At 25.6% G+C, this 20,204-nt stretch overlaps 1 protein-coding gene across 2 annotated transcripts in view; it reads left to right on the top strand.

Annotated features, from left to right (window-relative positions):
• Window positions 1-20,204, top strand: part of LOC126736080 (uncharacterized) — a 122,205-nt gene that overhangs the window by 90,529 nt on the left and 11,472 nt on the right. For both annotated transcript variants that reach the window (XM_050440289.1, XM_050440288.1), the window contains one exon: window positions 17,023-17,201. In XM_050440289.1, the coding sequence (XP_050296246.1) occupies window positions 17,023-17,193 (171 nt within the window). In that variant the 3' untranslated portion in view covers window positions 17,194-17,201. The remainder of the gene's footprint in view (window positions 1-17,022; window positions 17,202-20,204) is intronic.

The raw sequence follows: 20,204 nt of genomic DNA, 5'->3' as shown, positions 1-20,204 counted from the left end.
AGAAGTGTGTGGTTAAAGACCGTCTATTTGTTAACTAGTTTAGATTTAATACATTTAAGTATATAGGTAATTAAATAGTCTTGCACCATCATGCGAATTCCACTAATGTAGATTAATCTATTGAATTTAAATAAAAACGACTCTTAATCATGCACTTTGTGGGCAGTCACTTTTCAAAGCCTGTTAATGCAATTAGATTCACCCGAAATGGTTTAGGAGTTGTCGAGAACATCTTTTCTTAAGTCTTAGTCTAGATCACATAATGACTATAATATTAAATTAGGTCCCATAAAAAAAATCTTTTTGAAACTTTAATCTTCACAAGATATTCACATCTTTAGTGATACACATATCGAAAATATATATATATATATATATATATATATACAGCGTATTGAAGTAGCAGAGAAATATTTTAACAACTTATAATTTACTTTATTAGGATCAATAAATAACTCAAACAATAGAATCAGAACTTAGGTTACGAAATCTAAGTTTAATTTTTATAAAATTCGGGACTTTTTCATGCTTTGATAATATCGGTTATCCCTTTAAGACATCCAGCTTTCTGTTAGATATATTACAGCTACCCATTTTATATTAACACAAGATTTGGTGTGACGAAAAAGACGAATTATTATTGTAGGAAAAACTAGTCACATTAAACAGATTTACAGGACTAGCACACAGTCAAAAAGCAACATTTTATATTCTGTAAAAAATATACTGTTAAAAAGCTACAAAATTGCGTCCTAATAAAAGTAAAATCTGTATTGTTGTGACGAATTCATAATGAGTTACTTATTATATTGGGTATTACGTCACTTATAGCAAAAATCAATTTAGAAATTTTTTATCTCACACGCTCAACAATTATTGAAAAGAAGAAGAAAATAGACTTATTCACGTATTTAAAAGAAATATGAACTTAAATCTGTAACGATACCGTTCGATATATTTAATTTAATTTAAGTTCAATAAGTTTTAAATACAATAATTTACTTGAGGTATAATAGATTTTTTTATATACCTAGGAGCTGAGGTTCAATCTATTAATCTCTGAGCTCGTTTCTTCTTTTCAATATCCTACCTAACTTTGTTATGAATATTATAATTAAAAAACGATAAAATACAACAAGAAGACCTACTTTTTTTAAAAAATACCTAATTTGAACCAACGTTTCGGTAGTTATATCTACTACCGTTATCAAGGTAATTAAAGTAAAATTAAATTAAATTAAAAATAAAATATACTTATCTTTCAAATTTTCAGTAATCCAGTCTCATCAAAATTTCTTCCTAATTCGAAAATACTTTATATACTTTTTTATATGATTTGACGGTTTATTAATAGTTTGACAAACTATTTTGAAAGATAACAAAATTTTCAAAGGTTACTTTTTTAAAAATTAAAGGGGTGTGATCTTAATGTAAATTAATCATAGAAAATACATGAATATCAAATATTTTAAATCATTAATTAATTTTGAGAATACCCTGATCTACCTCTCTCTTTAGCAAAGGAATCCATGTATTATGAAAATCAACCGAACAAGTAGCTAAGCATTTATCTTCATTTAACATTATAAATGCACTTTCCTTTAGCTTACGTAATTTTGAAATTGGTTCCTTTGCTAAAATTGAGGAAGCATTCCAGTCTATTCTGCGGTTATTGTCGAATGCATGTTGTGTAATTTTTGATTTTTGAAAATCATTGTTTTTTATGTAAGATTTATGTTCATTAATTCTTTTTGGTAATGGTCTACAGGTTTCACCTATGTAAAATTTACCACAAATACAAGAAATTTTATAGATTACATTTTTATTAAATTCATTTTCATTGAAAGGTTTAGTTTTTGTTAATAAGTATCGTAATGTGTTTTGTGATTTAAAAATAGTTCGTATATTAAATTTTTTAGCAATTCTTTTTATCTTATCAGAAAAACCTGGAATAAATGGTAAAATAAGATTTGTCGTAAAAAGTGGTTGATTCAATTTTATACGTGGATTATCAAATTCTTTAAAGCAATTTTCTAAAAATTCTTTGGGATAATTATTTTGAATTGAGATATTTTTAATAAAATCTTTTTCAGTTGTTAAATATTGATTATTACAAATAATGTGTGCACGATCATATAAACTTTTTACCACTCCTTTCTTTACCATTATTGGATGATTAGAATTAAAATTAAGATATCTATTAGTATGAGTTGGTTTACGGTAAATTCTAGTTTCAAAATTTTGTAAATCCTTTTTAATTAAAATATCAAGAAAAGGAAGCTGACCATCAGCCTCCTTTTCAAGAGTAAATTTTATAGTAGATTCTTTTGAGTTAATGTAATTTAAAAAATTTATAAGATCTATTTCGTTATGGTGATATATTGAAAAAATATCATCAATATATCGCCACCATATTTTAGGTTTTTTATCAAATGTATTAATAATTTCAGATTCAAAATTTTCCATAAATATATTACTTAAAATTGGTGAAAGAGGAGAACCCATAGCCATACCAAAGTTTTGTTGATAAAATTCATTATTGTATTGAAAATAAGTAGTTTTGACACAATAGGTTAAAAGTTCTAAAATTGTATTAACGCTTAATGTTGTACGTTCTGCCAAATTATTATCATTCTCTAATTTATTTTTAACAATATTTAAAGTTTTGTCAACAGGAACATTAGTAAAAAGACTTACAACATCAAAACTTACCAATAGATCATGAGGGTTAAAAGAAATTGTAGAAAGTTTTTCTAAAAAGTGTTGAGAATTGTTAATGTAAGAATCAGAATTATTAGTGTATGGAGTTAAGATATTTAAAAGATATTTTGCAAGAGGATGAGTAGGTGAATTTATGCTACTAACTATAGGTCTTAAAGGAACATTTATTTTATGTATTTTTGGTAAACCATAAAAATGTGGTGATTTACTATTATGTGGAGTTAATTTAAATCTATCAATATTAGAAAATTGGTTTTTATGCTTTTTAAGTAAATTATAAATTTGTCTTTCAATTTTTTCTGTAGGATCTTTAGATAATTTAGAATAATTGCCATCATTAATTATTAAATTTAATTTATTTTCATAAGTGTTAATATTTAAAAGAACAGTAGCATTACCTTTATCGGCTGGAAGTATTTTAATATTATTATCGGTTTTAAGTGTCTTTAAAGCTTTTAATTCTAAAGAGTTTAGATTTTGTTTAATTTTAATTGGTTTTTCAATTTCTATCTTTGCCCTAATTCTAAATTCATCTTGTTGATCCCTTGGTAAGTCTTTCGTTGCGTTTTCTATAGCTGAAATGATATTTAATTTTGGCAGAATTTTTGGAGTAATTGAGTAATTAAGACCTTTAGAAAGAACAAGTTTTTCTGTATCAGATAAAACTTTATCTGACAAATTAATAACAGTTTTATTTATAAAATCATTATTATTTGTGTTTAAAAGTTCTTGATTTATATTTTCATTATAAAGTAGATTTATTTTATTTATGTGAATTTGTTTTTGTTTTTGAAAATTATTTAAATAACTATTATTTATACAGAAACATATATGATTGAAATCATTTTGATTAACTAAATTAAATAAGTTATTTTTTAATTTTTGTATTTCATTATTTAAATTAATTTTATTATATCTATGAAATTGAATTCTTTCTCTTAATAACGCTTTACTTGCTCTTTCTAAGATTTTATATGTTTTATTATTTTTGTATGATGTGTGTAATCTTAAGCATTTTGGTATTAAATTATTAATTTTGCATTTATGTAAAAATGTTATACTATTTTCACTGTGAGATAGTTTAATATACATTTTTTCTAAACGTCTAAAAATATCTAAACAATTAGGCCCATACCTTTGATTTAAGTAAAATCTGTATTGTTGTGACGAATTCATAATGAGTTACTTATTATATTGGGTATTACGTCACTTATAGCAAAAATCAATTTAGAAATTTTTTATCTCACACGCTCAACAATTATTGAAAAGAAGAAGAAAATAGACTTATTCACGTATTTAAAAGAAATATGAACTTAAATCTGTAACGATACCGTTCGATATATTTAATTTAATTTAAGTTCAATAAGTTTTAAATACAATAATTTACTTGAGGTATAATAGATTTTTTTATATACCTAGGAGCTGAGGTTCAATCTATTAATCTCTGAGCTCGTTTCTTCTTTTCAATATCCTACCTAACTTTGTTATGAATATTATAATTAAAAAACGATAAAATACAACAAGAAGACCTACTTTTTTTAAAAAATACCTAATTTGAACCAACGTTTCGGTAGTTATATCTACTACCGTTATCAAGGTAATTAAAGTAAAATTAAATTAAATTAAAAATAAAATATACTTATCTTTCAAATTTTCAGTAATCCAGTCTCATCAAAATTTCTTCCTAATTCGAAAATACTTTATATACTTTTTTATATGATTTGACGGTTTATTAATAGTTTGACAAACTATTTTGAAAGATAACAAAATTTTCAAAGGTTACTTTTTTAAAAATTAAAGGGGTGTGATCTTAATGTAAATTAATCATAGAAAATACATGAATATCAAATATTTTAAATCATTAATTAATTTTGAGAATACCCTGATCTACCTCTCTCTTTAGCAAAGGAATCCATGTATTATGAAAATCAACCGAACAAGTAGCTAAGCATTTATCTTCATTTAACATTATAAATGCACTTTCCTTTAGCTTACGTAATTTTGAAATTGGTTCCTTTGCTAAAATTGAGGAAGCATTCCAGTCTATTCTGTGGTTATTGTCGAATGCATGTTGTGTAATTTTTGATTTTTGAAAATCATTGTTTTTTATGTAAGATTTATGTTCATTAATTCTTTTTGGTAATGGTCTACAGGTTTCACCTATGTAAAATTTACCACAAATACAAGGAATTTTATAGATTACATTTTTATTAAATTCATTTTCATTGAAAGGTTTAGTTTTTGTTAATAAGTATCGTAATGTGTTTTGTGATTTAAAAATAGTTCTTATATTAAATTTTTTAGCAATTCTTTTTATCTTATCAGAAAAACCTGGAATAAATGGTAAAATAAGATTTGTCGTAAAAAGTGGTTGATTCAATTTTATACGTGGATTATCAAATTCTTTAAAGCAATTTTCTAAAAATTCTTTGGGATAATTATTTTGAATTAAGATATTTTTAATAAAATCTTTTTCAGTTGTTAAATATTGATTATTACAAATAATGTGTGCACGATCATATAAACTTTTTACCACTCCTTTCTTTACCATTATTGGATGATTAGAATTAAAATTAAGATATCTATTAGTATGAGTTGGTTTACGGTAAATTCTAGTTTCAAAATTTTGTAAATCCTTTTTAATTAAAATATCAAGAAAAGGAAGCTGACCATCAGCCTACTTTTCAAGAGTAAATTTTATAGTAGATTCTTTTGAGTTAATGTAATTTAAAAAATTTATAAGATCTATTTCGTTATGGTGATATATTGAAAAAATATCATCAATATATCGCCACCATATTTTAGGTTTTTTATCAAATGTATTAATAATTTCAGATTCAAAATTTTCCATAAATATATTACTTAAAATTGGTGAAAGAGGAGAACCCATAGCCATACCAAAGTTTTGTTGATAAAATTCATTATTGTATTGAAAATAAGTAGTTTTGACACAATAGATTAAAAGTTCTAAAATTGTATTAACGCTTAATGTTGTACGTTCTGCCAAATTATTATCATTCTCTAATTTATTTTTAACAATATTTAAAGTTTTGTCAACAGGAACATTAGTAAAAAGACTTACAACATCAAAACTTACCAATAGATCATGAGGGTTAAAAGAAATTGTAGAAAGTTTTTCTAAAAAGTGTTGAGAATTGTTAATGTAAGAATCAGAATTATTAGTGTATGGAGTTAAGATATTTAAAAGATATTTTGCAAGAGGATGAGTAGGTGAATTTATGCTACTAACTATAGGTCTTAAAGGAACATTTATTTTATGTATTTTTGGTAAACCATAAAAATGTGGTGATTTACTATTATGTGGAGTTAATTTAAATCTATCAATATTAGAAAATTGGTTTTTATGCTTTTTAAGTAAATTATAAATTTGTCTTTCAATTTTTTCTGTAGGATCTTTAGATAATTTAGAATAATTGCCATCATTAATTATTAAATTTAATTTATTTTCATAAGTGTTAATATTTAAAAGAACAGTAGCATTACCTTTATCGGCTGGAAGTATTTTAATATTATTATCGGTTTTAAGTGTCTTTAAAGCTTTTAATTCTAAAGAGTTTAGATTTTGTTTAATTTTAATTGGTTTTTCAATTTCTATCTTTGCCCTAATTCTAAATTCATCTTGTTGATCCCTTGGTAAGTCTTTCGTTGCGTTTTCTATAGCTGAAATGATATTTAATTTTGGCAGAATTTTTGGAGTAATTGAGTAATTAAGACCTTTAGAAAGAACAAGTTTTTCTGTATCAGATAAAACTCTATCTGACAAATTAATAACAGTTTTATTTATAAAATCATTATTATTTGTGTTTAAAAGTTCTTGATTTATATTTTCATTATAAAGTAGATTTATTTTATTTATATGAATTTGTTTTTGTTTTTGAAAATTATTTAAATAACTATTATTTATACAGAAACATATATGATTGAAATCATTTTGATTAACTAAATTAAATAAGTTATTTTTTAATTTTTGTATTTCATTATTTAAATTAATTTTATTATATCTATGAAATTGAATTCTTTCTCTTAATAACGCTTTACTTGCTCTTTCTAAGATTTTATATGTTTTATTATTTTTGTATGATGTGTGTAATCTTAAGCATTTTGGTATTAAATTATTAATTTTGCATTTATGTAAAAATGTTATACTATTTTCACTGTGAGATAGTTTAATATACATTTTTTCTAAACGTCTAAAAATATCTAAACAATTAGGCCCATACCTTTGATTTAAGTAAAATCTGTATTGTTGTGACGAATTCATAATGAGTTACTTATTATATTGGGTATTACGTCACTTATAGCAAAAATCAATTTAGAAATTTTTTATCTCACACGCTCAACAATTATTGAAAAGAAGAAGAAAATAGACTTATTCACGTATTTAAAAGAAATATGAACTTAAATCTGTAACGATACCGTTCGATATATTTAATTTAATTTAAGTTCAATAAGTTTTAAATACAATAATTTACTTGAGGTATAATAGATTTTTTTTATATACCTAGGAGCTGAGGTTCAATCTATTAATCTCTGAGCTCGTTTCTTCTTTTCAATATCCTACCTAACTTTGTTATGAATATTATAATTAAAAAACGATAAAATACAACAAGAAGACCTACTTTTTTTAAAAAATACCTAATTTGAACCAACGTTTCGGTAGTTATATCTACTACCGTTATCAAGGTAATTAAAGTAAAATTAAATTAAATTAAAAATAAAATATACTTATCTTTCAAATTTTCAGTAATCCAGTCTCATCAAAATTTCTTCCTAATTCGAAAATACTTTATATACTTTTTTATATGATTTGACGGTTTATTAATAGTTTGACAAACTATTTTGAAAGATAACAAAATTTTCAAAGGTTACTTTTTTAAAAATTAAAGGGGTGTGATCTTAATGTAAATTAATCATAGAAAATACATGAATATCAAATATTTTAAATCATTAATTAATTTTGAGAATACCCTGATCTACCTCTCTCTTTAGCAAAGGAATCCATGTATTATGAAAATCAACCGAACAAGTAGCTAAGCATTTATCTTCATTTAACATTATAAATGCACTTTCCTTTAGCTTACGTAATTTTGAAATTGGTTCCTTTGCTAAAATTGAGGAAGCATTCCAGTCTATTCTGTGGTTATTGTCGAATGCATGTTGTGTAATTTTTGATTTTTGAAAATCATTGTTTTTTATGTAAGATTTATGTTCATTAATTCTTTTTGGTAATGGTCTACAGGTTTCACCTATGTAAAATTTACCACAAATACAAGGAATTTTATAGATTACATTTTTATTAAATTCATTTTCATTGAAAGGTTTAGTTTTTGTTAATAAGTATCGTAATGTGTTTTGTGATTTAAAAATAGTTCTTATATTAAATTTTTTAGCAATTCTTTTTATCTTATCAGAAAAACCTGGAATAAATGGTAAAATAAGATTTGTCGTAAAAAGTGGTTGATTCAATTTTATACGTGGATTATCAAATTCTTTAAAGCAATTTTCTAAAAATTCTTTGGGATAATTATTTTGAATTAAGATATTTTTAATAAAATCTTTTTCAGTTGTTAAATATTGATTATTACAAATAATGTGTGCACGATCATATAAACTTTTTACCACTCCTTTCTTTACCATTATTGGATGATTAGAATTAAAATTAAGATATCTATTAGTATGAGTTGGTTTACGGTAAATTCAGGTTTCAAAATTTTGTAAATCCTTTTTAATTAAAATATCAAGAAAAGGAAGCTGACCATCAGCCTCCTTTTGAAGAGTAAATTTTATAGTAGATTCTTTTGAGTTAATGTAATTTAAAAAATTTATAAGATCTATTTCGTTATGGTGATATATTGAAAAAATATCATCAATATATCGCCACCATATTTTAGGTTTTTTATCAAATGTATTAATAATTTCAGATTCAAAATTTTCCATAAATATATTACTTAAAATTGGTGAAAGAGGAGAACCCATAGCCATACCAAAGTTTTGTTGATAAAATTCATTATTGTATTGAAAATAAGTAGTTTTGACACAATAGGTTAAAAGTTCTAAAATTGTATTAACGCTTAATGTTGTACGTTCTGCCAAATTATTATCATTCTCTAATTTATTTTTAACAATATTTAAAGTTTTGTCAACAGGAACATTAGTAAAAAGACTTACAACATCAAAACTTACCAATAGATCATGAGGGTTAAAAGAAATTGTAGAAAGTTTTTCTAAAAAGTGTTGAGAATTGTTAATGTAAGAATCAGAATTATTAGTGTATGGAGTTAAGATATTTAAAAGATATTTTGCAAGAGGATGAGTAGGTGAATTTATGCTACTAACTATAGGTCTTAAAGGAACATTTATTTTATGTATTTTTGGTAAACCATAAAAATGTGGTGATTTACTATTATGTGGAGTTAATTTAAATCTATCAATATTAGAAAATTGGTTTTTATGCTTTTTAAGTAAATTATAAATTTGTCTTTCAATTTTTTCTGTAGGATCTTTAGATAATTTAGAATAATTGCCATCATTAATTATTAAATTTAATTTATTTTCATAAGTGTTAATATTTAAAAGAACAGTAAAAGTAAAAGTAACTTTAAGACCTATAGTTAGTAGCATAAATTCACCTACTCATCCTCTTGCAAAATATCTTTTAAATATCTTAACTCCATACACTAATAATTCTGATTCTTACATTAACAATTCTCAACACTTTTTAGAAAAACTTTCTACAATTTCTTTTAACCCTCATGATCTATTGGTAAGTTTTGATGTTGTAAGTCTTTTTACTAATGTTCCTGTTGACAAAACTTTAAATATTGTTAAAAATAAATTAGAGAATGATAATAATTTGGCAGAACGTACAACATTAAGCGTTAATACAATTTTAGAACTTTTAACCTATTGTGTCAAAACTACTTATTTTCAATACAATAATGAATTTTATCAACAAAACTTTGGTATGGCTATGGGTTCTCCTCTTTCACCAATTTTAAGTAATATATTTATGGAAAATTTTGAATCTGAAATTATTAATACATTTGATAAAAAACCTAAAATATGGTGGCGATATATTGATGATATTTTTTCAATATATCACCATAACGAAATAGATCTTATAAATTTTTTAAATTACATTAACTCAAAAGAATCTACTATAAAATTTACTCTTGAAAAGGAGGCTGATGGTCAGCTTCCTTTTCTTGATATTTTAATTAAAAAGGATTTACAAAATTTTGAAACTAGAATTTACCGTAAACCAACTCATACTAATAGATATCTTAATTTTAATTCTAATCATCCAATAATGGTAAAGAAAGGAGTGGTAAAAAGTTTATATGATCGTGCACACATTATTTGTAATAATCAATATTTAACAACTGAAAAAGATTTTATTAAAAATATCTTAATTCAAAATAATTATCCCAAAGAATTTTTAGAAAATTGCTTTAAAGAATTTGATAATCCACGTATAAAATTGAATCAACCACTTTTCACGACAAATCTTATTTTACCATTTATTCCAGGTTTTTCTGATAAGATAAAAAGAATTGCTAAAAAATTTAATATAAGAACTATTTTTAAATCACAAAACACATTACGATACTTATTAACAAAAACTAAACCTTTCAATGAAAATGAATTTAATAAAAATGTAATCTATAAAATTCCTTGTATTTGTGGTAAATTTTACATAGGTGAAACCTGTAGACCATTACCAAAAAGAATTAATGAACATAAATCTTACATAAAAAACAATGATTTTCAAAAATCAAAAATTACACAACATGCATTCGACAATAACCACAGAATAGACTGGAATGCTTCCTCAATTTTAGCAAAGGAACCAATTTCAAAATTACGTAAGCTAAAGGAAAGTGCATTTATAATGTTAAATGAAGATAAATGCTTAGCTACTTGTTCGGTTGATTTTCATAATACATGGATTCCTTTGCTAAAGAGAGAGGTAGATCAGGGTATTCTCAAAATTAATAAATGATTTCAAATATTTGATATTCATGTATTTTCTATGATTAATTTACATTAAGATCACACCCCTTTAATTTTTAAAAAAGTAACCTTTGAAAATTTTGTTATCTTTCAAAATAGTTTATCAAACTATTAATAAACCGTAAAATCATATAAAAAAGTATATAAAGTATTTTCGAATTAGGAAGAAATTTTGATGAGACTGGATTACTGAAAATTTGAAAGATAAGTATATTTTATTTTTAATTTAATTTAATTTTACTTTAATTACCTTGATAACGGTAGTAGATATAACTACCGAAACGTTGGTTCAAATTAGGTATTTTTTAAAAAAAGTAGGTCTTCTTGTTGTATTTTATCGTTTTTTAATTATAATATTCATAACAAAGTTAGGTAGGATATTGAAAAGAAGAAACGAGCTCAGAGATTAATAGATTGAACCTCAGCTCCTAGGTATATAAAAAAATCTATTATACCTCAAGTAAATTATTGTATTTAAAACTTATTGAACTTAAATTAAATTAAATATATCGAACGGTATCGTTACAGATTTAAGTTCATATTTCTTTTAAATACGTGAATAAGTCTATTTTCTTCTTCTTTTCAATAATTGTTGAGCGTGTGAGATAAAAAATTTCTAAATTGATTTTTGCTATAAGTGACGTAATACCCAATATAATAAGTAACTCATTATGAATTCGTCACAACAATACAGATTTTACTTAAATCAAAGGTATGGGCCTAATTGTTTAGATATTTTTAGACGTTTAGAAAAAATGTATATTAAACTATCTCACAGTGAAAATAGTATAACATTTTTACATAAATGCAAAATTAATAATTTAATACCAAAATGCTTAAGGTTACACACATCATACAAAAATAATAAAACATATAAAATCTTAGAAAGAACAAGTAAAGCGTTATTAAGAGAAAGAATTCAATTTCATAGATATAATAAAATTAATTTAAATAATGAAATACAAAAATTAAAAAATAACTTATTTAATTTAGTTAATCAAAATGATTTCAATCATATATGTTTCTGTATAAATAATAGTTATTTAAATAATTTTCAAAAACAAAAACAAATTCACATAAATAAAATAAATCTACTTTATAATGAAAATATAAATCAAGAACTTTTAAACACAAATAATAATGATTTTATAAATAAAACTGTTATTAATTTGTCAGATAGAGTTTTATCTGATACAGAAAAACTTGTTCTTTCTAAAGGTCTTAATTACTCAATTACTCCAAAAATTCTGCCAAAATTAAATATCATTTCAGCTATAGAAAACGCAACGAAAGACTTACCAAGGGATCAACAAGATGAATTTAGAATTAGGGCAAAGATAGAAATTGAAAAACCAATTAAAATTAAACAAAATCTAAACTCTTTAGAATTAAAAGCTTTAAAGACACTTAAAACCGATAATAATATTAAAATACTTCCAGCCGATAAAGGTAAAGCTACTGTTCTTTTAAATATTAACACTTATGAAAATAAATTAAATTTAATAATTAATGATGGCAATTATTCTAAATTATCTAAAGATCCTACAGAAAAAATTGAAAGACAAATTTATAATTTACTTAAAAAGCATAGAAACCAATTTTCTAATATTGATAGATTTAAATTAACTCCACATAATAGTAAATCACCACATTTTTATGGTTTACCAAAAATACATAAAATAAATGTTCCTTTAAGACCTATAGTTAGTAGCATAAATTCACCTACTCATCCTCTTGCAAAATATCTTTTAAATATCTTAACTCCATACACTAATAATTCTGATTCTTACATTAACAATTCTCAACACTTTTTAGAAAAACTTTCTACAATTTCTTTTAACCCTCATGATCTATTGGTAAGTTTTGATGTTGTAAGTCTTTTTACTAATGTTCCTGTTGACAAAACTTTAAATATTGTTAAAAATAAATTAGAGAATGATAATAATTTGGCAGAACGTACAACATTAAGCGTTAATACAATTTTAGAACTTTTAACCTATTGTGTCAAAACTACTTATTTTCAATACAATAATGAATTTTATCAACAAAACTTTGGTATGGCTATGGGTTCTCCTCTTTCACCAATTTTAAGTAATATATTTATGGAAAATTTTGAATCTGAAATTATTAATACATTTGATAAAAAACCTAAAATATGGTGGCGATATATTGATGATATTTTTTCAATATATCACCATAACGAAATAGATCTTATAAATTTTTTAAATTACATTAACTCAAAAGAATCTACTATAAAATTTACTCTTGAAAAGGAGGCTGATGGTCAGCTTCCTTTTCTTGATATTTTAATTAAAAAGGATTTACAAAATTTTGAAACTAGAATTTACCGTAAACCAACTCATACTAATAGATATCTTAATTTTAATTCTAATCATCCAATAATGGTAAAGAAAGGAGTGGTAAAAAGTTTATATGATCGTGCACACATTATTTGTAATAATCAATATTTAACAACTGAAAAAGATTTTATTAAAAATATCTTAATTCAAAATAATTATCCCAAAGAATTTTTAGAAAATTGCTTTAAAGAATTTGATAATCCACGTATAAAATTGAATCAACCACTTTTTACGACAAATCTTATTTTACCATTTATTCCAGGTTTTTCTGATAAGATAAAAAGAATTGCTAAAAAATTTAATATAAGAACTATTTTTAAATCACAAAACACATTACGATACTTATTAACAAAAACTAAACCTTTCAATGAAAATGAATTTAATAAAAATGTAATCTATAAAATTCCTTGTATTTGTGGTAAATTTTACATAGGTGAAACCTGTAGACCATTACCAAAAAGAATTAATGAACATAAATCTTACATAAAAAACAATGATTTTCAAAAATCAAAAATTACACAACATGCATTCGACAATAACCACAGAATAGACTGGAATGCTTCCTCAATTTTAGCAAAGGAACCAATTTCAAAATTACGTAAGCTAAAGGAAAGTGCATTTATAATGTTAAATGAAGATAAATGCTTAGCTACTTGTTCGGTTGATTTTCATAATACATGGATTCCTTTGCTAAAGAGAGAGGTAGATCAGGGTATTCTCAAAATTAATTAATGATTTAAAATATTTGATATTCATGTATTTTCTATGATTAATTTACATTAAGATCACACCCCTTTAATTTTTAAAAAAGTAACCTTTGAAAATTTTGTTATCTTTCAAAATAGTTTGTCAAACTATTAATAAACCGTCAAATCATATAAAAAAGTATATAAAGTATTTTCGAATTAGGAAGAAATTTTGATGAGACTGGATTACTGAAAATTTGAAAGATAAGTATATTTTATTTTTAATTTAATTTAATTTTACTTTAATTACCTTGATAACGGTAGTAGATATAACTACCGAAACGTTGGTTCAAATTAGGTATTTTTTAAAAAAAGTAGGTCTTCTTGTTGTATTTTATCGTTTTTTAATTATAATATTCATAACAAAGTTAGGTAGGATATTGAAAAGAAGAAACGAGCTCAGAGATTAATAGATTGAACCTCAGCTCCTAGGTATATAAAAAAAAATCTATTATACCTCAAGTAAATTATTGTATTTAAAACTTATTGAACTTAAATTAAATTAAATATATCGAACGGTATCGTTACAGATTTAAGTTCATATTTCTTTTAAATACGTGAATAAGTCTATTTTCTTCTTCTTTTCAATAATTGTTGAGCGTGTGAGATAAAAAATTTCTAAATTGATTTTTGCTATAAGTGACGTAATACCCAATATAATAAGTAACTCCTAATAAAAGTACTTAGGAGCTTAAAAGTATATGTACGTGCTATTAAAAAATTTATGGGCTTAACAGCACAAGACACTCAACAAATTTATTTGATTTTTGATAATAGAACTTTTACTTACCAAAAACTCAACCAAGCTAATTAAGTTCTAATCAGAGAATTATTCTTCTTTTTATCGCCAGAAAAAAAATATTTAGTGGAGATGTACAATATATAATACACAATTTTTAGTCAAATAGTACGTACATTTACCAATAGTATGTATATACATTGTTAAATTTAAAAATACAATACAAAACGAAAAATAGCGCAGATTGCATAAACTTAAACGTAGCGCTGGTAAAATTCATAAATAAGTTCCAATCAAAAATGTAGCTTATTAAAAAATTAAATCTTATTTTATAAAAGATTAAGTAAGTAAAGCTTTAGCTGGTCCTAGTTAAAACTGCATTTGAATTTTTATTTTTACTTTAACACTAGGGTTATAATATTTTAATTTCATAATGTCCAATACTCTATATCTCTCAAAAAGCATTGCGAAAAAAAATTGGTTTGATTTTTCTAGGATATATGAATGTATGTAATTAGAGGTCAAATTAGATTTAAGAAAATACGGCGCGAAATGCAAATTCGTATTTCATTTTAAATTTGTATTTGTGCAGAGACAAAATTAACTTTTAATTGAATTTAAATTACATAGAAAACTCGCTACAATAATTTAATTCTAATTAGCTGTTTTAAACACAATTTTGCCTGTTTCATTTACGTAATGAGTTTTCTAGCTTTAACGAAAACTAGATATTTTTTATTATTTATTCTATCTGATCCATTAAGTTGTCAAAAAAACCAAAGATGTTTGACAACTTAACAATAATTTTAATAATAATTATTTTTGCTTTATGTCCTACTACTTCAAATCAAATAATTGTTATTAAAACTCGAGATAATATTACAATACAATTGTATTAGATTTGTTTCGCCGTGATTGTTGTGATGTAATATTTTGCAAAAGGATAGGCAAATAGAGCCTTACCCTAAGTAATTGCTAAAATTTTTTTATTATATAACTGCGTAAGATTGCTCATCGCATCCACATATGACGTTCCTTAGCAAAAACAGAATTACAACTATTTTTGCAGTTACGGATAGCATACCCTCTGGATATAAGGAGGAAAAAGAAGTCGACTCCTTTTTGTTTCACAATTTATTTACTGCAAAAAATTACTTTTAACATGCTTTTTTCCTCAGGCTGTAACATAAACATAATCAATTGGATGGTGAATTAAGCTTAAGCGTAAAATATATCAAGAAAGACATAAAAGGAAAACATAGGCCTTCAAACAAGATATCCGATGAAGCAAAGACAAAAACTAGGCGAAACCACAAAAAAGTGTCAGAAAATTGGCGATGAGTACAGAAGTAAACAGGAACCGGATACTTAGTATTACCTACCGGATTAGATATTTACCGGAAGTATTTCAGCAAGATGAACACCTCCATATTATTTACGTATGAGAGGCATTATTTTACTCATGGGCCGCTTTTGCTGTATTTTTTGTATGAACAACCTTCAATCGGAGACACACACAAATACTTACGCCATAGAATTATAAACAAGTCACGCTTTTCAATGGACCCGTCGGGTTGAAGTTGTAAATATGAGGATGACTTTTTAATTAATCATGTCGCCTTCGAAAACAAATTTGATATATCCTACACTGTTTTGTACCGAAAGTACTTATTTTTTGATAGAATACCCTGTTTGTGATGATGTTAATAATTCATGAATGAAATTACGAGTTATCGTATTAATTTATCTGGCATTAATGGTTTAGATAGAAATATGTCTTAAACATACATAAAGATTAAACTTTTTCTCATTTGGTACGGAAAATATATATTTTGCAGTTTTTGATAAAAGAATAGCTTCATTATATAATCAGTGCGAGAATATTTATTCTGGCCCTTGTTTGCAATTATTGCAAAAACTAAATTGCTAGAGGTACAAAAAGTACATCTATTACGTGCAAAATTTAAAACTCTATACTCAACGGCCGTTCCTCTTATGTTTGTCTCATGATGGGTTTGTTACCCCTTCACTCATGTAGAATTTTGCTTATTCTACACATGTTGTAGAATATACTATTTATTCGTTCGAATTCAAGCATAAATTTATTTTTACTCCCACAATAAACTTAAGAAATAAGTACTAAGCCTTCATAATATACAAATCTATAGGAGATATATTTATAATGAATTGCAATTTGTGGATTTCCTTTTATCACCACCTTCCGGCTGATCTATAACTTTATAATTTTGTGTGTACTTTTTTGTCTAATTTGTTAAGTAACTTTAGTTGCCCTTTGTCGAAATCAATGAGAAAACGATTTATTCATATGAAAATTATTATAATATTTTTTTATGGAATTGTTTGGTGGAAAGATTTTTTGCAGCCTTATTAAATCTAAATTATTAAAAAAAATTATTTATAGAGCCAAAAACTAGACTCTCCTGGGGTGACGGGCAGCAACGCCACGCGCGGCAGCATCCTAACGCAGTTGGGTTCGATAAGAGCGCAGCTGCAGCGTGAACAGCTGCGCATGGATGAATCGCTGCGTAGACGCGGGCTTATGCGCACAAGGACGACGGATCAGGATTACTGACCTTTAGGGTAAGTTTATTTTACAGAAAATAGTTGTTATTATCTATCCAATGTCGAGTACTAGACAGTGAAAGATATATAACTGGGGTATTTAACGATATACAGGTTAGTCAATCGATCATTACGCATAGAGAGGTGCTTAAAGGAGAAATATGGCTACGCTCACGCATGCATTTCGTGCTGTGCGACCTTAGAAAGCATCTGACTTTCATGGGGGTAACTGTATTACTTGCAATAAAATTTCAAAAAATATGACAAGGCGAAAGTTCAGGTATTTCTAAATAATTTTTCTGATGTAGGCTTTACATACACCAGTGTATGTATAACCCACATAGAATCGTAATCTTAAAATGTTTATTTTGTATATTATAATTTTTTATAAAATTCCATTCTTCGCCACTGCTCTTCGGAAAATATCTCCTGCGTTTTGGAACATTTGAAATATTTGTACCCATGTTCTTTCCAAACACTGGTAACAGTTTTACGGTTCATACCCAGTTCCTTTCTAACACTTGTACTTGATCGTATTAAATCTGCTTCTAGGGCACCTGTTCACTACATAAACCATGTCTTCTAGTTATTCCTTGCTCCTGAATCTTTTCGATTAAAGGTTCTTGCACTTTAGTATGGCATTTAGGACAATCTCAAAGACAAAAGGATATCTCAAAATTCGAAACCACATTTAAAATTGTAGTTGTTTAAAAAATATTTTTTCGCAAAGATATTTTAAATGTAAATGAAATTAAATTGACTCCTAATGAAATCAATTGACTCCAATGAATTACCTCCTAATTTAAACTTTTTGGAAGGATAAAAGAGTCATAATAGGTTATAAAAAATAATAGCCCTTCAAAATAAAGTATGCGGACAATAATATTCTTATTCTCTAAAAAAATAAAAACAGCTAATACCGTCCGACCGCTGGGACGACGGAGGCGGCTGCTCATCGACGAGAGGAAGCGGTGTTCTTTAGTGTCACAGTGCGGGCAAGATAAATTTTCTTGTTTATATTTTAAGATATTGAAATAGTGAATATAATACGGATAGGATTATTGAATAAAAGATTTGTACTTAATTTTTTCTCCTGCAGCCCCTTCCTACGGAATAATTATAGAAAAAATTTTTTTTATATAGTACGAATTTTACTCTAAAACAGATACTCTTAGTTAATATCGATAGCATGAACGATTCTCGAGAAAAAAACATTTTTATTAAATTAAGTTTAATTTTTAATTTTTCTACGTAGCTTGAACGTGACCTCCTGAACTTACGCAATTCCTTATTCTTTGAACAAAAGATAGTTGGACTTATTTGGACCTATTTGGAATATTGGTCTTTATTTCATCGCAATTGAATTGTTTCTAATAAATCTTAGAGATAAATTGGATAATTAAATATATTTTTAAAAATTCTAAAATATGTGCTTGAAAGCAAAATATCTTTTTTAAGTAACATTAAGTATTTTTGCCTTTTATAATTAATATTAACAAAAATCGTATCTTAGTTTAAGGTTAAAAAAATTTGACACTTGATACCATGAAATGGTCGCAATAATTACATTTAATTAGATATTACAGAGTAGAATAATAGCTTATTCCTAATTGAAAACTCTTAAGACTAAAACCCAGCCATCCTCTTTTATGGGGATAACTTCTTGATTATTTCAAATGGCGACTAATCTAAATAATAAAAATAGAGTCATACAGTATCATCATACCACAGCCGACTTTACTCAAGCCGCGAATCAGCAACAGGGCTTTCAGATCCGTTTTCATTTCAGTTCTCATGGGGCTTAATGAGGATCGTTTGAATTCCTCTTTTAAATTTCAGTTTTTAAGTGAAATTTGGAGAGGGAAGTGAATGTAGTTATTATTAAGAACTTACTAAGTCTTAGTTAGATCTCCCAGCCAGTGTCGGTGTGTTATATACTATAAAAACAGTGATAAATGGTTATAAAGATAAATACTTTGTAAAGAGAAACAGGTGGAGCCGGCCGGCTTCTTAAGTGGGTCATTGTGCTATTTATCGATTTTCAAGTTTATTTTACATATCACTTATCTGTGTGATTTGGGATTTTTTGCAAATATCTTGTGTTCCACTAAAACTAGAAACTTATGCCTAAGAGCCAATGTTAATGCTTTATTCACATCAAAAAATTTAGGTTTTGTTTTATTTATAAATATATTTGGAGGCAAGCTGGTAAGGAATACCCATAGTATTAGTAAGTATAGGTAAATCTATTAGCTTTATTTATATATGGGCATACATTGAAGATTTTTTTTGTCTTTTGAAACATACCAAGTCCCTGCTATGTTCCCGGATGTAAATCTAATTACAAAAGTAGTTTAATAGCAGGGGAGGCAATTATTTCTGTTTTTGGCTTCCTCAAAGATGAACAACTTAAAATTAAATGGCTAAAAGCTATGCCTAAAGATAATTGGGCCCTACTTAATATTCTGTGGTTTGCGCCAAGCATTTTGACCCGAATGATATTATCCATGAAGATGATTATCTTTTACCTGATGGCACACTCACTAAGATTAGAGTTAAAGCAAGATTAGTTTGCTCAGCAGTACCTCAAATTTTTCTAAATTTATCTGCATATTTAACAAAAACAGTGCCTCCTCCTAGAGAAAGTCCAGACAAAAGAAATATTGATCATCAAAAACGTAATGAACTTTCCAATGAAGCCTTTGAGCAACTTGATTTCATAACAAATTTTTAAGATCTTATGAGTAATTATTCTCAAAAAATTCTAATATCTGATCTGAGGAATGTAAAAATTGTTGGGTATACAAAACTATATTTCTATACTTTAAATTTGAATGATGCTTATATAAATATTATTAATCAAATATCAATAGATAGCGACCTACATGTTAAAGTTTTTTTAAAAAACAATAAGTTATTCCAAAATGACTAACTAGGTATAAGTCTTCTGATTATTGTGAGCTTAATAAACCATACTGTTCATCTCTAGAGAAGTTTCATGACTTCATTAACCAAAATTCA

This window comes from Anthonomus grandis, chromosome 5 (genome assembly GCF_022605725.1).
Source record: "Anthonomus grandis grandis chromosome 5, icAntGran1.3, whole genome shotgun sequence".
NCBI lineage: Eukaryota > Metazoa > Arthropoda > Insecta > Coleoptera > Curculionidae > Anthonomus > Anthonomus grandis.
This window is presented reverse-complemented; position numbering and strand designations above follow the sequence as displayed.